Below are 18,332 nucleotides of genomic sequence, written 5' to 3' on the forward strand. Positions count from 1 at the left end.
AAAAGTAAAGTTATCAATTAAATTGTAGATTTCATTTCACTCCTTCTTTGTATCCATACAAAATAGTGATAATTCAATAAAAATGATTCAATTTTATTCATAAAAGTATGCAATCATTTCATCAATGTTTTGTTATGACGTTGTCACGTTAAACTATCGTCCGTAAACCGACTTTACAGACAACCAATTTTTTTTATGAACCTTTATTTTTTTTTAAGTTTGCGCAAAATTTTTTTCCAACAGAGGTTCCTACGTACGTAATGCTAACAATAAAACAAGTGATTTCCGCATACATAATTCTAACTGCTTGGCGAGAACTCTCAGCAAAACGAGCACTCCAATCATTCATGGGCCACGATGGTCCAGTAGCCAGATCACCTTCCTCGCACTAAGGCAATCCGGATGCGCTTCCCACCGAGATAAAGTTCCGGATTTTTCACACATGGGAAACGTAGCGGACGTTGCAGTGAACAGGTGTGATTTTTTTTTCCTAGAGTGCTTTTGGTTCCCCCTCTCATTCATTCCACCAAGATTTAATTTGTATTTCATCAACTCTCATAGTTTATAATGACCCAATTATTCGAGGGAAAAAAACCTAATCCCTCCGTTTGGCCCCTAATTTACCCTAATTTAAAATTATTTTTTTCATTTATTATTAATACAGTTATTGTTTTGTTATGGCTTGTCATACAGTGGTGGGCTAAACGATTCAATTGACCAAATCGATACATTTGAGTCATCCCCGTGTAATTATTCGTTCAGAACATTACTTCATTTCGTTCCTTCAGTTCTGACCACCGACAACGGGATACGGCTCATCTGAAGAGCCACCCATTCAAGTATTCGTTACGTCCAGGCAGCTGACCTTGTCTCCTGGCTGGTTATCGTAATCTGGTCGGTTCAGACAGCTGACATTCCAGATGTCAAGCTGTAGATAGACTGTTAACAAAAAAAAAAAAATCGTGAACACATTTCAATGCTTTAGTCGATAATTTCAGTAAACAAACCCTAGGCTATCCATTAATAATAAATGTAACGCGAAACTTTTTGAGTCGCTAATCCCCACTCCCACCCGTTTTCATGTAACCCTCTTTTTTCTCTGAATAGTTATCGTTTGCTCTTGGAGTCGTTTCGCGAACGAATGCAGACTGCCCGGTACCCGTTCTCCCAAATAGTGTTCAGCTCTCGAGTAATCGACTCTCGAAGAAACGATTCATAACATAGCGAACCAATCGCATGCTTTCGTTCGCTCTAAGAGATTTTTAACGGATCGTATTGCCATACATACGTCTGCCAGAGGCTGGGGCATCGGAACTTCTGTTCGTTTCGTGGCCAGATTCGTAGTTCATCTGCTCCTCTTCTGGTTCTTCTTCCCAGTCATCATCGTACTCTGTCTCTTCCGCTTCTTCATCCTCACTCGCGTTTTCCCAATCCACCTGAAACAATAACGTAGCATGCAGTTCTAGGGATAATAGTGTTGCCTGAAATGTTTGTTACTTCCGTTCTTTGAACGATTCTTGCAATGGGTGAAGCTTGATTTAAAACATTTTTGTGGGCATATGCCATTGCCCGTCTTAACCAATATCACAGAACAGACAAACAGTGAATTGTAACAAGAACAGAAAATACAGAATAACGGGAACTGACATCTGTTCCCGTCATTAGGCACACACAGACTGATATACACAAAAAAATAATTTCCTGTACTTTTCTAAAAGATTCCTTTGGAAAACGTTTCCAAGAAATAGTTTGTAATAGGCCTATTACTAGAAAGATATTGTAAATTTCTACCACACATGGCTATGGTAATTTTTGCATACCCATATGAAATACGTTTAAAGCTACTAAGCAGTTTGTTAAGATCGAAGCATACACCAAAGGTAAAAAAAAAAAAAAAAAAAATGCAGTGGCAGATTATAGACACATTTCGAGATGAAATAAACCTCATTATATGACAATCTTTCTGATAAAGAGAGTAAGTAATTAACTGATGAATATGAAATCAACCCTTCTTACATCTCTCAAACTCATGCTATGAAAAACAATTTTGTATGCCATGGGACAATATTGAATGTAGAAAATAATTTTATAATTGTTTTGTGTTTTCTTCAGGTCTACTAAAATTCTTGATTCTTTAATATCACATTCAAAATGATTATTTTTCCTTGAATTTCTAGTTTTTCCTATCGCATATTCATCTCATACTTGTACAACGAAAAAAAAACATACTTATCTTGATTTTTTCATTCTCTAAGAAAGCATTTGTTTTCTTATGTTGTTCTGATTTCAAAACATTGACAAATCACTGAAGTCTCACGTTTTTATATCAGGTTATGGACTTACAAACTGTACGAGCACATTAATTTATATTCTGGCTTCACCAATCAGCTTCATAGTTTTGACAGAACAACGTTGGCAAGCTTGAACTTTTAAAAAAGATTTCTTTGGAAGCCAGTTACCAAGAAATAGTTTGGAATGCTATAAGAAAATATATTGTATCTGTGTTCATCTCATGGCTATAATTATTTTTGCATATATAAAATACATTATAGGAGCCAATTTTAATATTTTAATTGAGGTTTTATTCCATTATAATTTTTTGACCATGTAAAAGATAATCGAAAATTCAATGATTTGACTTTATTTTGTTTTATTATCTTATTAAATGTGCGCAGTAAGTATTGGAAAGCTGATCAGGGAACGGTTTACAAATTACTTTAACTATTGAAGGTACTGGGACTGCACAAAGCATAAATGCCCGGGTATTACAGCGAAAACTATTTGTAGTGATACCAGTTGTTTTCGTGTAAATGTACAAATTTACACACATCTGTAATTTTACACGAATATTTCTGCTCCTTTTACAAAAAAAAATCGGTTGTCTGTAAAGTCGGTTTACGGACGATAGTTTAACGTGACAACGTCATAACAAAACATTGATGAAATGATTGCATACTTTTATGGATAAAATTGAATCATTTTTATTGAATTATCACTATTTTGTATGGATACAAAGAGGGAGTGAAATGAAATCTACAATTTAATTGATAAATTTACTCTTTTATTTGCACTCATTAATTCAAATATGTTTATTACTTAAACGAAGAGATTATTTTAACTATAACTTTTATACATGTTTGCTATTTAACTTCTTCCAATCTGTGTTATTCTGTTAAGGATAGGACGATGATAGGAAAAGTAGGAAACTAATGGCAGTGTTTCAAGTTTAATGTGCCTTGAAAAAGTCAAATCGATGGTTGTTCCAATCGAGTGGAAGAGAGATAGATGCGGCGCAAGCGTACAATGAGCGTAACGGGACACTTTTTCGTGCGTGCAGCCGGCGTTCATCGATTTATTAGACGTTGTCACGTCAAAAAAAATTCACTCTGATGTGACTCCGTACCTGCATCTCGCGAGGATGAATCTGCACCGGTTCAGCAGCTTGCTGCAGATGTGTTGGAGACGGTACACTATCTTCTAGAAACGCATCAACAGGCACGCTCGCGCCGTCTGTATCTTCCACTTCCAGGAACTCCGCCGTTTCTTCTATCGGGCTGCAAAAAAAAAAAAAACACGTTTCACTTCACTCGCTCTAAGCATGCGATACCTACGTAGGCCTATGTACATATTATACGACGTTGCTTAGTAGTATACAAATGTAGGTCCGAGCCCTGGAGTCAGAGTGAGGAGCTGCAGCCTATTTCCGCCATCTTGGATTGTGACGTCACTGCGGCCATCTTCTATGACATTGAGCTTTGACCTTGACCTTCAAAATTTATTAAAAAAATGACTCGAAAGTTGCCAAAAATATGCTAAAAAATTCGCCAAAATTTCCCGTTGTTAGGACAAAAAAAAATCCCGTCAAAAAATCTGAAGAATAAAAGTTTTCAATTTTTGAATGAAAATCTTTAAGAAAAATATTTACCAAATTTTGAAAAGCTTAAAAATAGTTTTGCCTTTAAAACAGCGAAAATTCCCCAAGTGGCTTAAATTCCCCTTCGACTAGCCGCTCTAAGTCGTCGAGGTATGAACTCGACCATTAGGATCTCATGCCAGCAACTGCAAATTATGATGTAATCGTTTCAATTATCGTTATGGTTGCTATCTTGAAAATTCGTAATTATTATCCAAAAAAACCTAGAAGAATTAAAATTTATAAAAAGTATATAATGTATTTTTAATAAAAACATCCGCCATCTTGAACTATGTCGACACTTCAGCCATCTTGAATATTCGTCTTTTTTATGCTAGAAAATTTGATAAAAAAATAAATAATGTTTTTATTAAAAACTAGCTGTGCCCGAGACTTCGTCCGCGTGGAATACCTGTAGTGTCTTTTGGTAGCATTTTTAATTATTTAGGCTTAAAATTGTACAAATAATACACACACGTATAAATACTTTAATGAGCTATTTGCAAAATGAATGACAACAATGGTATTTTATGTATGATTCACAAAAACAAGCAAAAATCTATTTAAAAAATTGTACTGAGATTGCTCGTTATTACAAAATAAACAAAAGGAGTTACCGTTCTCAGGTACCTAGCTATTATACAAATGTACAACAAAATAATAATGACGTAATAACATCTAACTAAATTCGAAAGTAATCTACTTTTGACGAATGAAATAAACAAAACAATGACCCAACTATAGAAAAAAATATAAATAACATAACCCAAAAACTTAAAGTTATTTGTAATTCACGAAGAACATTAATTAAATAAACAAAAATCGTGTAATAAATTGTAATAAATTTGCAGTGAATAATAATGAATTTGCAGCGGAAAAAATCAGTATTCGCATGCGTGTGGCACAGTCGTCTGCCCAAGTGTCTGCCCGTTCGGGTAAACACACTTAGGCATATTTCCCCACCTACACCGCGCCTTACCACGCCGCCCCCCCCCCCCCCCCCCCCTTTAGTGGCTGCACAGCGCTCATTGTGTACGGCGCGGTGCTTGGCAAGTTTCCTACTCGCGTTAACTTCAGTTTCACATTTTGTAATGACTCCGTAAATGTTACATCAGAATAGCTCTAATATTTTGTCTCTCGTCGCAAACTTATAAAACGTTCACATAAACCTTACATATTTCCATACAAACTTTAATCCCCTATTCCCTATTGTTATTTTACACCCTTGAGGGCAAAACTTTTACAAACTTTGAATGTCATATTCATTTATATCGAATCAACAGCCTAAAAAAATAAGTTTCAAGCTTCTAGCTCTAAAAATGACGATACTTCCATACAACTTTTCATCCCACCCTTTCAACCCCTTGCAACCCTTTCTTCGCATTAAAAAGTAGCCTATGTCCTTTCTCAGGCTCTATACTATCTGTGTACCAAATTTCATTTAAATCGGTTCAGTAGTTTTGGCGTGAAAGTGCGACAGACAGACAGACAGACATACAGATAGAGTTGCTTTCGAATTTATAATATTAGTAAGGATTTATTAACTTCATCTTATAAATTTTAAACATTTTCTCGACTTTTTTGGACAATAATTACGAATTTTCAAGATAGCGACCATAATGATGAATGAAACGGTTACATCATGATACGAAATTTTTGCCATGAGATCCTAATGGTCGAGTTCATACCTCGACGACTTAGAGCGGCTAGTCGAAGGGGAATTTAAGCCACTTGGGGAATTTTCGCTGTTTTAAAGGCAAAACTATTTGGAAGCTTTTCAAAATTAGGTAATTTTTTTTCTTACAGATTTTCCCTCAAAAATTGTAACTTGTATTCTTCAGATTTTTTGACGGAATTTTTTTGTCACAAAACCGGGAATTTTTTTGCAAATTTTGAAGGTCAAGGTCATCCAAATGGCCGCCGTGACGTCACGATTCAATATGGCGGACATCAGCTCCGGCTCCAGCTCCAGTACTCAGACCTACATTTACATACTTACTTATTTGCTTACATAGCAACTGCTTCAATTCCTAATAATATTATAAATGCGTGTGTTTGTCTGTTTGTCCTTCTTTCACAGCCACGAAGCAACGGATAAACATGTTTTATTTTTGCATATAGATAAGTTTATGGGCCGGAAAGTACATACACTGTATGTAATTTTGAATTTCCATCCCTAAGGGACTGAAAAGGGGAAAATTCAATTGTATAATAGAAAATCACAGGAGGTAGGTCATAGACACACAAACATTAAGTCTGTAACCATTTATCTATGTATGCCACACGGTCATACAGTAAGGTCTGGCTGCTTCCTATCTGGCATCACACACTCATACATGTTGGTAGTTGGACGTTTTCTACTAAAGATTCGAGTTCAAGTCAAGCAAACGACAGGAATAGTCAAGTTCATGCAACAACCTTAACAAGTACTGAATCCACCTCAGTTGTGTTGCTGTGTAAAAAAAAAATACTATTTTTGGAATGACATTTCACTTTTTTTAAAAGCACCTACTCTAGAAAAACACCTTATCAGGATCAACACATTTTACACCTACCTCGCTTGAAGAGTGTTCGACTGAGGCTGAGAAACAGGTTGCAATACAGCAACTTCCGGTGAAGATACTTCTGGTCGCTCTTCTGGTTCGAGTTCGTGCACCGATGGTCTCTCACTATTGCGTTCTCTGTCTGCTACAGACTTCACCGCCGACCCCATCTGCTCGGAACTCTTGCGCTCTCTGTCTGCTACCGACTTCACTGCCGACCCCATCCGTGCGGACGTCTTGTGCTCTCTGTCTGCTACCGACTCCATCCTCTCAGAACTCTTGCGCTCTCTGTCTGCTACCGACTTCACTGCCGACCCCATTTGTGCGGACGTCTTGTGCTCTCTGTCTGCTACCGAATCCATCCGCTCTCTGTCTGCTACAGACTTCACTGCCGACCCCATCCGTGCGGACGTCTTGTGCTCTCTGTCTGCTACCGCCTCCATCCGCTCAGAACTCTTGTGCTCTCTGTCTGCTACAGACTTCACTGCCGACCCCATCCGCTCGGAACTCTTGCGTTTCCTGTCTGCTACCGACATCTCCGCCGCCCCCATATTCTTGGATGTCTCGCGTTCCCCATCTGCTACCGACTTTACCACTGACCCCATCTGCTTGTACGTCTTGTGTTCTCTGTCTATTACCGACTTTACCACCGACCCGATCTGCTCGGACGTCCTGCGCTCTCTGTCTGCTACTGACTTCAATGCCGACTCCGTCTGCTCAGACGTCTTGATGTGCTCTCTGTCTGCTACAGACTTCACCGCCGACCCCATCCGCTCGGAACTCTTGCGTTCCCTGTCTGCTACCGACTTCTCCGCCGCCCCCATCTTCTTGGACGTCTTGCGTTCTCCATCTGCTACCGACTTTACCACCGATCCCATCCGCTCGGATGCATTGCGCTCCGGCAGTTCGGAAACAATCGGCTGGGCCGCCTTCACCTCTCGGACTTCTTCCCGCGGGTCCGACCGTCCGCTGTTTTCCGAATCGGTCGCAACCTCCTCCGGTTGACCGGTGGCCGTGCGCTCGCCCCGCAGGTAAACGTCTTTGTCGAAATCCTCGGGATCGCTACTTTCCGTGGTCGAAGACAAACTTCCAGCGGCACCTCTGTGCCGAGACCTGGAGCAGGAGCTCTCTTCCGCGTCGTCCCCCGGCTCCTGGAACGTGACTCCTTTCTGAGCACTGCAGGAGGTGTCGCCGACCTTGGAGACCGACTGTCCTCGAAGAGTCCCCGCGCCGTGCATGGGACAGGAAGGCCGGCTCTCCGAACGACGGGAGCTCGTCTTGTCGGCGAAGAACGAGAGCACGCTTTGCATCACGGAGGACGAAGGTCCTCCGGTGTTCAGTATGTCTGCCCAGATTTCCTCCTTCTCGTCTCGAGTTTTGGACGATTTCCCACCTCCTGCTTCGCTCGCTTGTTTCGCGTTCTTCGCCTCTTCTTGAAATTTCCTCGACCGGGCAGTGTCGTCACCAGCTTTAACGTGCTTGAGCTGAGGCTGAAAATGAACCGGCGGTTGTCTCGCCAGATACTTTGCATTTTTATTCCCGGGAAGGAATTCAGCATAGGGACTGCCCGTACTTTTTGGAGAGTAGTTTCTGGAGGAACATATCTTAAAAGTTGCCCTTATGCTTTCGTTTTCACAGTCCTTTTTCTTGACCACATCTGGGTGGTTTTTACGCGATGAAGTTTCTTCGTGTTGCATTTCATAGGTACAAACACGACAAGGGCATTTCTTCGCAGAAGTAGTTTTGCAAACTGATCTCAGTCTGCTGTTTCTGACCACTTCGCTGGAGTGAGCCTCGGCAGTTTTCTCAAACAAGGTCGTGCTCGCGTTTCCAAGATTTCTTTTCAGAAAATTTGCATTCTTAGCTATTTTGTTTTCATATGCGCTCTGCGTTTGTTCCTTGCGCGAAGAGACATTTTCAGACACAAAACTAGACACTTTAGGCGCTTTTTTCACACCAGCATTGGTCTGGTTGCTTTTTGTAAATGAATATTTGTTAGTTCTGAGCTTGTGGTCGCCTGATAGTTTAGATAAGTTGGTTCTGCTGTTTTCGTGCTTTACGCTCTTAACGATTTCTTCAGAATGTACTGCTCTTTTCTGGATGTGAATCTCATTATGACTATGTCGAATTTTGGAAGCATTCCTCATTGGTATGTCACTGACATTTTTTATATTCTCTAGCAAATAATTTTTCTGCCCAGGATATATACTACGATGATCAGTCATCATGGACTCTTGTGGCTAAAAAAAGTAATAAAATAACTTTTTAGACAATCAATTAAACACAACATAACTATAATTATATTGCAATCACGAAATTTATATAAGCAAAAACAACGAACTTTTCAAAAGTAAAAAATATTTGGTTACTTAGTTGTTGTAAGCTGATGCTTAATGACAAATTAAAACGTAATTGTAACAGTAAATATAAATTCATTATTCAAAAAAAAAATTAATTTTATATATAATACATTTACAATAATATCTGCAACTAAGATTATTAGAAACACACATTGAAAATTATTAAGAATCATCATATATATTATTTCTCAAAGGTGTGTTTTTGCACAGCCATTTCTCACTTAATTCTTCATCAAAATTATGATTCAAACTATTTTAAAGCTTATGTTCCCCGCTATTGACGAAAAAAGACAAATATTTAAAAATTAATGTTTTGTTAAAATATTTGATTAAAAAACTTTTTATAAAATATTAAAAAATGCCATCAACAGATGGCATTCCTAATGAAAATATATTCAACTAACATGTAAGAGGCGCCATCTATTTAAATCTGTTTAATGTTGATGACGAAACTGTGCGAAATATTCGCACGGGTCAGCATGAGATACAATAATAAAAATATTCAAATACATGCACAAACTATAAAAAAATAAAAAAGTTATGTTTTTAAGTAGACTACGTAGTTTTTTTATGAAAGTTAAAAATGTATTCCAAATGAAAATGTTGTAAAGACTCACAATACACAGAAGTAAGTAAGTGAGAATTGGTATTACTGCATTCTGACGAAATGAAATGACACATAAATAACAAATATGATGGACATAAATTACGCTTAATACAGGTAGTTACAAATACTAGTACCATGGACAGAAATTATTTGGTAGTTTACAACAACTGAATGATTATTCTGCCAGAAAAAAACTTACTGTTCTTTACATTATCGTGCAATGACAACTAAATATAAAAGGGAACTTTTATACTAGATAGAGGTATCGGGAAGGGAGGGGGGAGGAATATCCTATCCCTTTACTTTTCCAACCCGCATTTAACACCATTGAATGAGGCTCAACGAGTCTTTCAGTTCTCGCCACGTGTTCTCATGTTGCAAATACACTTATAAAACGAAACTCGGACACAAACTTTAACGTAAAATTCTTTAAAATAGTGTCGAGCGTAATAAATATACACGAACTGTGTCTTAAACTACATTTCTGGACGCGAATAACACGTAGTTTCCGCACACGCCGCCAGAAATCTATTCTGGAACAGCTACGTCGACTATTGAATAAATTGATTAGCAGAAAGAAATTTTAAAGTATATAATGACACAGCTACGATAAAAGCGAATAAGACTTGAAATAATTCTACACCCTGGTTTGGACCTGATTTTTGACAAGGAAATTTACTAAAATACTGCCCATTTTGTTAAAATTCATTAAAAGGTTAATAAAGTTTCCCTTTGTCTTTGTGAACTTTGTTTCACGCAATCTTCCACAGATGGAAGCACCGTGGTTGTTACACACTTCCGTTCCATTCACGAAATTACTCCCACCAAATGCCTTATACCGAGAGCTAAGATGTTAGACATAAAAAATAAAACCTATGTGACTCATTATTTGTATTGTAAATTTATGTTTTCGTTTCAACATGAGTCCAATTTGAAGAAGCATAAATTAATTACACTATAATTGTTTTCATTTTACTTAATTTTGGAGAATGTAAGTTTTCACAATGTTTAGCCGTATTCAGGAGACATGAGGGAAAAGGGAAAGAGGGAGATAGTGGTCCCGTATCTCTAGAAATGAAAGAAGCCATAAAAAATACTATAACTAACCTTTGGACTCATTAGCAGTTCTTGCAATTTTTTGTTTACCAAGTTTTTCACATACAGCTGACTGTCATCACTGCAACAAATATAACAAATTCAATGTTAAAATGGGCGCATTTGATTCCCAGCAAGATTTAAAACATCTTAATTTTAATAAGTCAAATCCTGAATATTGCCATTCACCTCCGGCTCTTTAAGCACCTTAAAGATTTGTGAAACGTGTCCTAAATCTTTCATATGTTTTTTTTTTTTAAATATTATAGTAAAACTTTTCCAAGCATGCTTTTGAAGTCTCCATATACAGAAAAATGTAAGATTATACATGGTGATATCAAATAACTGAAATAACTGGTTAGAAAGATAATTTTAAGAACAAATTGACAAACGAAAATAGGTGATAATCACAAAAATTACGACCATGTTTAAAGTAAAAAAATAGAAATTACTATTTAGAAATAAATATATGTTTAGAGAAAAATATATATTTAAGACCTAGAAATATAGATTTCTATTGGAGTTTATTTAATTTAAAAACCAAAGAAACAGTCACATAATCATCATCAGTAAGTAAACCATTGATAAAATAATTAAAACATTAACTACACTAAAAAATTCCAAACTTTAACATTAAGTACGTAAGAAAATGAATGAATGAGCTTGACATCAATGTCATAAGAGATTATGAAGGGTGATGAGATGATACGGAAGTACTGTAGAAATGAATGATTGAATGGATGGATGGATGAATGATTGATTGAACGCATGAATGAATGAATGAATGGGGGAAACGAAAGTACCTCCAGAAACCTGCTCACGGAAATGTCCGCCACATTTCCCCAGTTGCGAAAATCCTCGGATGACTCCACTGGGAATAAAAGCGTATAGCCAACCACACTTGTGTAAATATATTTTTACAGCTATTAAGTAACACTCAGTACAAATACGGTGACAAAAGTTTTGAGACGAAACATGAAATGGAAGAGAGATATCGTGTTAAGTTTAAAGGTGCGATCAAACTGTCAAGAAAATGAAATAACCAAGATGGCGTCTGAGACCGGGCCTCGTGATTAAAAATTGACATCCGTCAAAAGGAGCAAGGAAAGTCGAAACCCCAACCTGTTCGCAAATTCCGTTTCTGAAGTGTAGGGAGACACCTGGAGTAGTCTGACCAGGCTCTCGGTTTTATTCACTTCGGACAGTTGTTCGTCGACCTGCTCGATGAGTTTCCTGGAGCTTTCCAGGAGTTCCTCGGCCATTTCTCGAGGAGAGTTCGACAAGCAGGGGACGTTTAACACGAGCAGGCTCGGATCCTGTAACATTTAACACAAGCCGGCTCGGATCTTGCAACAATTAACACAAGCCGGCTCGGATCTTGCAACAATTAACAAAAAAGCAGGCCTGGATCCTGTAACATTAACAAAAAAAAGCAGGCTCGGATCCTGTAACATTTAACACAAGCAGGCTCGGATCCTGTAACATTTAACACAAGCCGGCTCGGATCTTGCAACAATTAACAAAAAAGCAGGCCTGGATCCTGTAACATTAACAAAAAAAGCAGGCTCGGATCCTGTAACATTTAACACAAGCAGGCTCGGATCCTGTAACATTTAACACAAGCAGGCTCGAATCCTGTAACATTTAACACAAGCAGGCTCGGATCCTGTAACATTTAACACAAGCCGGCTCGGATCCTGTAACATTAAACAAGCAGGCTAGGATCCTGTACCATTTAACACAAGCTGCTCGGATTTTGTAACATTTAACAAAAAAAAGCAGGCTCGTTTCCTGTAACATTTTTAAAAAAAACCAGGCTCGGATTTTGTAACATTTAACACAATCCGCGAAGCTTGAGCGAGGCAAAAGTAGTAGGTTCTCGTTTATTTGACTGTTACGTGGCACCGGACATTTCACCCGCTGTTCATGCATTCTGCACGGCTCCGGTGAGTGGAGTAAAGAATACGCTGGTTAATAATGACCGTTTAGTCCATTGAAAAGTTACATTTGGGGTTTGTGTTTGTCAGAGGACGCAATTTTATTTTTTAGATATGAAATGGGGGTTAGTGTAAAGTTAAATCCAAGTTTGTGTGGTTGTAACCCTTGTCCCACCGCCGCCATCTTTGAAAAAGAGGTTCAAATTGTTTTTACGGTTTATCTGCCAAACTATAGGTCTCACAAAAAAGTATGACGTCGCGCGGGGCTGGTTCAGCTAAGAGAAGGACGGCGAGTCCTTCTGGTACTCATGGGTCGCGTAGGTCAGCGACTTCGTCGTATGAGATACTCATTATTATCGCGAAAAAACGTATTTTACATATGCAGCACAAAGTCACAATATCTTTGTTGTAGTATTTAAAGACAAACTAATTTTGACAACTGGTTTTACAAAAGAATCTCTTGTAAAAGTAAACACACATTTTTTTTCTGTGTAATGTTTCTTTAAATGCCTAATACAATGTACGATTGTGGCTAGTTAGATGGAATTACATGGAGTTCTATACATTTTGCATATAATAACCGTGCTGTGTTAGTGAAATGCTCATGTTGATTGTGTCCGGGCCTTAAGCAGTAAACTCACCAGGTGCGTTTCCAGTAACGTTTGGGTCTTGCATCTACACCTCTCTGAAGAGACGGCGACAGGTTCAGTCTGTTGGGTTGCCTCACGTGAAGGCTTATCTCTGTAACAAACGTCAGGTTGACACGAGTTTAAAAATAAGTTACTGACTAGTTTCCACACACATGTTGAAATTCAACAGACATTATTTTATGGTATAAGTTTTCTTTTGTCTTAGTGAACTTTGGTTCGCGCCATACGCCACAGATGGCAGCACCGTGGTTACACATTTCCGTTCCATGCGACTTCCGTCGCATTCACGAAATCACTCCCACCAAATGCCGTATACCGAGAGATAATCTGCTATCTACGAAGCGGGAAGCCTTCATTTCACAGACGAGAGAGCCACACCCGAAGTTCCCCGAAGTTCATGCTCGCTTTTTTTATTTTTTATTTCACAGTATCTTTAATGTAGCTATCCTAACCAAATCAACCGTCCACGATGTTTTAAATTATTTATAATGTAGCTAACCGAACCTAATTGACCATTAGTTATCATGAGTTACAATGAACAAAAAAAAAACCGAAGATGCACGATCGGGCGTTTGGCTCTCTCGTCTGTGAAAAGAAGGCTTCCCCTACGAAGCTACTCCGACAGAGAATTCTAGCGGCGGGTGCGGAAACTACGTGCGATTCACGTCAAGAAAAATGGAGTTGAAAACAATTCGCGTGTGTGTTTTTTCGCGCTTGGCATTATTTTTAATAATTATGCGTTTAATGTCGTGTCCTATTTAAGTATTATAAGTGCATTTGCAACAGGAAAACACATCAATTTGCTCGTTACCGAGGTTACATGTTAACACATCTCTGGCGAATACTAAAGACTAGCTCTGTTTTTTTTAATAGCAGGTAGGGTTGTTTGACGTATGCATCATCATTATACCTGCACCATCATTGAGCCATCTACTCCATGTATCAAGATGGAGCAGTCACGGTACGCAAATTCTCTGCCGCCTGTTACAAAAATACAAACTTAGCTACACATTTCGGTGCGTTCATTAGAATTGAATAGCGGCCAGAGACTATCGTTACATTTTTTTTTTTGTCAACGGCAGCGCTATAAACTCCTCAAACACCACAATGACACCTGAAAGGACGCAAGTGACTCATCCTTTCACGAAAGTCTGCATCGGAAAGTCTTTAAGTATCCTTGCAAATATTCGGAAGGTCTAAAAATATGGCTGGCATCCTCGGAATGCTTTTTTTTTTTGGTTGAATCTTTAAATTTAAAGGGATTTTACGGAGGTAAAAGGGACAAAAACAACGTGTTACAAAACGTCTGGTCATGTTAACGCCTGCCATGACAAGCGCTCTTCAGACTGTTTGCATGCTTAGGTGACTGGACGAGTCTTTTCAAGCTGTTCAGATTCGTGATCTGTGTTCGACAGTTTGGAGGGAAGCGTATCCAAACGCATACTGGTGCACTGCCTTGGACATAAACCCTCTTCTCGACATACTAATCAATAGGTTAGGTCCCAATTAGTGAGTTGATTTAATTATATTAAAAATACTTTAATTGGCAAACAAAAATACAAATTTAAACTTTCATATTGATAAACAAAAATTTATTTAGTGCTTAAAACCTCCTAAAAAAAATTCTGTATAGACACCTACTTCTCCTGATTCTCGCGGTAAATTTTGTTTACCACGCGGGAAAAACTTTCGTAGACGTGATTCCACGAGGCGACATTCTGTCACTTCGTCTTTAAAACGCGTTCGCCGCGTTGTCACGTCACGTCCAATATGGCGCTCGCGGTGACGTCACGAAAAAGGGGCAGAGGTAGGGGGGGGGGGTGAGTGGGGGAAGAGTTACCATGGCAACCGCGCGGGGCTAAACGGAAGTCAGCTACGAGTCATTGTTTACACAGCTCCGCGCCGTTTGATTCCCTTGCGGAGATTCACGCCGTCACAGGCGTAAGCAGACACGAAGTACATTCAACGTGAGCAACGCGAACTCTGAGAAATCAAGGAACAGATTTAACATATCTGGAACATACGTCATTGATGATCAATGGTGGTTGTCACAGTGAAAAAAAAAAACTCTCAGGAATGAACTATGGATTACAAATATGAATACATACAGAGCCGTCCAAAAGATTAAAATAAGGGGGGGGGGGGGGGGGGTTAAGGACAGGAAAAATCCCCGAGGTTGGTTAGGTTGAGTTTAAGAACTCTCTTAGATGCGTAAGTTTACCCTGATAGTAGAACGAAAGTTACTTGTATATTGCTAATACGATTCACTGAAAAACCTTACAAGTTATGCGATACGCGCAGATCACTTCTAACAGTTGCGGCCGCGGTAATGTTTACAGTTTTTTAGATTTTATGTGGTTCGAAAAGATAAGAGGGGGAGCCGAAAAAATTATTTGCTCCCCGGACCTTTAGTTCGCCGTACAGGCTTTTAGAGCCCCGCCCAGTCAGAAGTGTAACAGTGTTAGTGAGGCGGGATGATAAGTGCGACGCTCGCTGGTGCTTCTAGTGCGCTTTCGCCTCTAAGCGCAAGGCTCTGAGCTGGCGCGCAGTCTTCTCGTTGTGCATGGGCCAACTATGAGATTTGAGCGGTATCCATAACATTTGTACGATGCTGAAATGAAGATAAAGGTCTATTGCAAGTCCCTTGGTTGCTTTCAAGAATCTTTACAGGATGTTTCCTGCCTACATATTAATGTGAAAACATGCCTTTTAGCCATTTTAACTATTCTAAAAATACCGTCTAAAATCGAAATACGGAAACAGAACTACACATCTACCCTTAGCGTATTCCTAAATGCCTTTCGTAGACAGACAGCACTCGGACGTCTCGAGCAGTTTTCAAATGGCGTGGTTTTTTCTGACCTAGTAGGCCTAGAGTAATGTGTACGTTATTTTTTGGTTGAATTTTGTAGTTACGAACATTTTTTTAAAAATTTAACTACACAGTGCTTTCATTTTTTTGATCAGCATACTGTCTACATTATCGTCCACTCTACTGTTATGTTCGATTGTTTATTTTGAGTATCTAATGGAATGATAAGATAGTTTTCAAATGTGGTTAAGAGCAAGAAAAGGCATGTCACCTTAACTTCGTCACCTACAAAGGCGTTCAATAAAATGAAGAAATGAAATGAAATGCTTATGGAGAAACATTCGCCCAAGGACTGCAATGAACCCAAACACAGATGACGGAACACAGCGGGTACAAGCCCGAACCTAAACACTCTGTGCACATCTGTGTGACGCAAAACCATAACATTTTGAAAGTTGTTTAATCCCCAGCATTCTATGATTCGGCCGCTTGCGATAAGTTTTTTTTTTTTAATTTTTTATTTGGGTGTATTCCGGCTGCCGCCGTTTTTAGTTCGCTCCGAGTTTATCGTTAACGTCGCTGTTCCCCGTTTTCTAGTGGCTACCATTTCATGTAACGATTTTTTGAAGAAAACCAACGCCTATCTTTATTTTTTTTTTCTTTTAAGGAGCAGCTTATTACAAATTGTTTTATACATACAATTTTACTGTATATTAATTTTACTTGGTATTCCTGTAAAAATTATATTGACTTTCGATGATCCGGCACAGCCGGATTACGTGTTTCATCTGCAAGCCCGGGCAGCGGCCACCCCTGGGCGGGGGTTTGGCCACCCCTGGGACAGCGGCTGCCCGGGCTACGTCCGGGGGAGTCCACGGGGGGGGGGGGGGAAGGGAGGGAGAGGAGGGTTAGCGAGCGCCGGTATTGATCCAGGCGCCCGATTACGTGGCAACAGCGCCTACACTCGCAGCCGACCAGATAATGGCGGCTCATCTCACCCCTGGCCACCCCTCCCAACCCCTACCAAACCTCCCTTCCTTTTTCGAAATTCCTGCAGTCGCGCTTCGCAGCATTGAGGCAGGATTTTACCGTCGCAGGGTTTAAGATGGGTGCAATATTTAAAAAAAAAAAAAATAACAGTGACAGTAACAGTAGGTCGTACGCGTGGGAGGGAAATGAATTTATTTTACTTTTGCTACGGACGCATGGCGCAACAGCCAATGAGAGTAAAGTAGGAAGCCATTTCGACGGGACTAGACAACTGGTTAAAAATATCAATAATATTGTGGCAAGATATTGTCGAGATGTAACAAGCTCAGGTGTATGTAATTCTCGCTTTAAAAAAAATAATTATTGCTATTGCTTATGAAAAGTCACTTTCATTAATGTAAATAAAAAATAACAACACTAGAATGGTAAACTAAAAATTTTACATAACCAAAATTATTTATAAGTTGAAAACCTGTGTTCGCAAATTGCCGGTCAGGTGTCGCCATACACGCCATAGGACGTCAATACCATTGTTTTATTGTAATTCCTATAGGTTATTTACTAGGATAGCCTCCACTTCACAGGGATGCAAGCCACAGCCACATTCCGAACTGTTTCGGAGTTTAGGTTATCGTAAATAAAAAGAAAGGTTGATTTGTTTATCATTATTTAAACTAGTCTATGACCGTAAATTATATAAAAACCTCGCAATATGGTGGGTTTTATTTCACGAACGTTCGGCAAACTTCGATGAACTTCGGAACTGTTCGGGTTCGGCTCACATCCCTATCAACAAACTGTATAGGATTCGCCTTTCACGATGTTACCATTTGTAAATTACTTTTTGTGTTGTTTCTGTTTGCGCCAGACACTAAGGTCGATTGATAAATAATGCCTCCATTTCCATTTATTTTTAATTCGTTTAACCCAATTTTCAAATTTTTTTTTGTACGTGAAAGGTAAATGTGTCCTCTATGCAATGCGCATAGTCCCAAGCTACTGCACCAACACCTGACCAGTGGGCAAAACCCCTTCGGAGAAGCATTCCAGGGGTTGTTGTCGACGCGAGTGCTTCGATGGGAGTTTTTACCTCGTTGTCGGAACGAAAGTAATGTAATGTCCCTCGAGTTGCTCTTTCATCTCTGGGACGAGGTAAAGTTGCTGTGTGACAGGTGCAGGCGCTGCAACCTTTCTTGTGCAGTCCATGCTTATCACTTTTTGGACATCGTCTGATTTTGGCTTGTTTTCTGTGTGTTCGCACATCCATCTTTTTTTTTTTTTTTTAATGGTCATTGAGGTTTATAATGGCATACAGCGTAACTAGCAATGGCGTCTGTCGCAAAAAAAAAAAAAAAAACAGGACACCGGAAATGTTACATATGTAAAGACAAAACGCGTACATCCCCAGAGCCTCCTCACAAAACT

At 39.2% G+C, this 18,332-nt stretch overlaps 1 protein-coding gene across 1 annotated transcript in view; it reads right to left on the reverse strand.

The window, feature by feature from the left end:
• LOC134539640 (uncharacterized) overlaps positions 1–18,332 on the reverse strand; it is a 560,732-nt gene that overhangs the window by 15,977 nt on the left and 526,423 nt on the right. Inside the window, exons 5-10 of the mRNA XM_063381827.1 lie at positions 13,097–13,196; positions 11,641–11,834; positions 10,531–10,600; positions 6,469–8,696; positions 3,404–3,554; positions 1,289–1,436 (exon numbers count right to left, since the gene is read on the reverse strand). Coding sequence (XP_063237897.1) covers positions 1,289–1,436; positions 3,404–3,554; positions 6,469–8,696; positions 10,531–10,600; positions 11,641–11,834; positions 13,097–13,196 — 2,891 coding nt within the window. The remainder of the gene's footprint in view (positions 1–1,288; positions 1,437–3,403; positions 3,555–6,468; positions 8,697–10,530; positions 10,601–11,640; positions 11,835–13,096; positions 13,197–18,332) is intronic.

The sequence above is a fragment of the Bacillus rossius genome, chromosome 15, assembly GCF_032445375.1.
Source record: "Bacillus rossius redtenbacheri isolate Brsri chromosome 15, Brsri_v3, whole genome shotgun sequence".
NCBI classification, from domain to species: Eukaryota; Metazoa; Arthropoda; class Insecta; order Phasmatodea; family Bacillidae; genus Bacillus; species Bacillus rossius.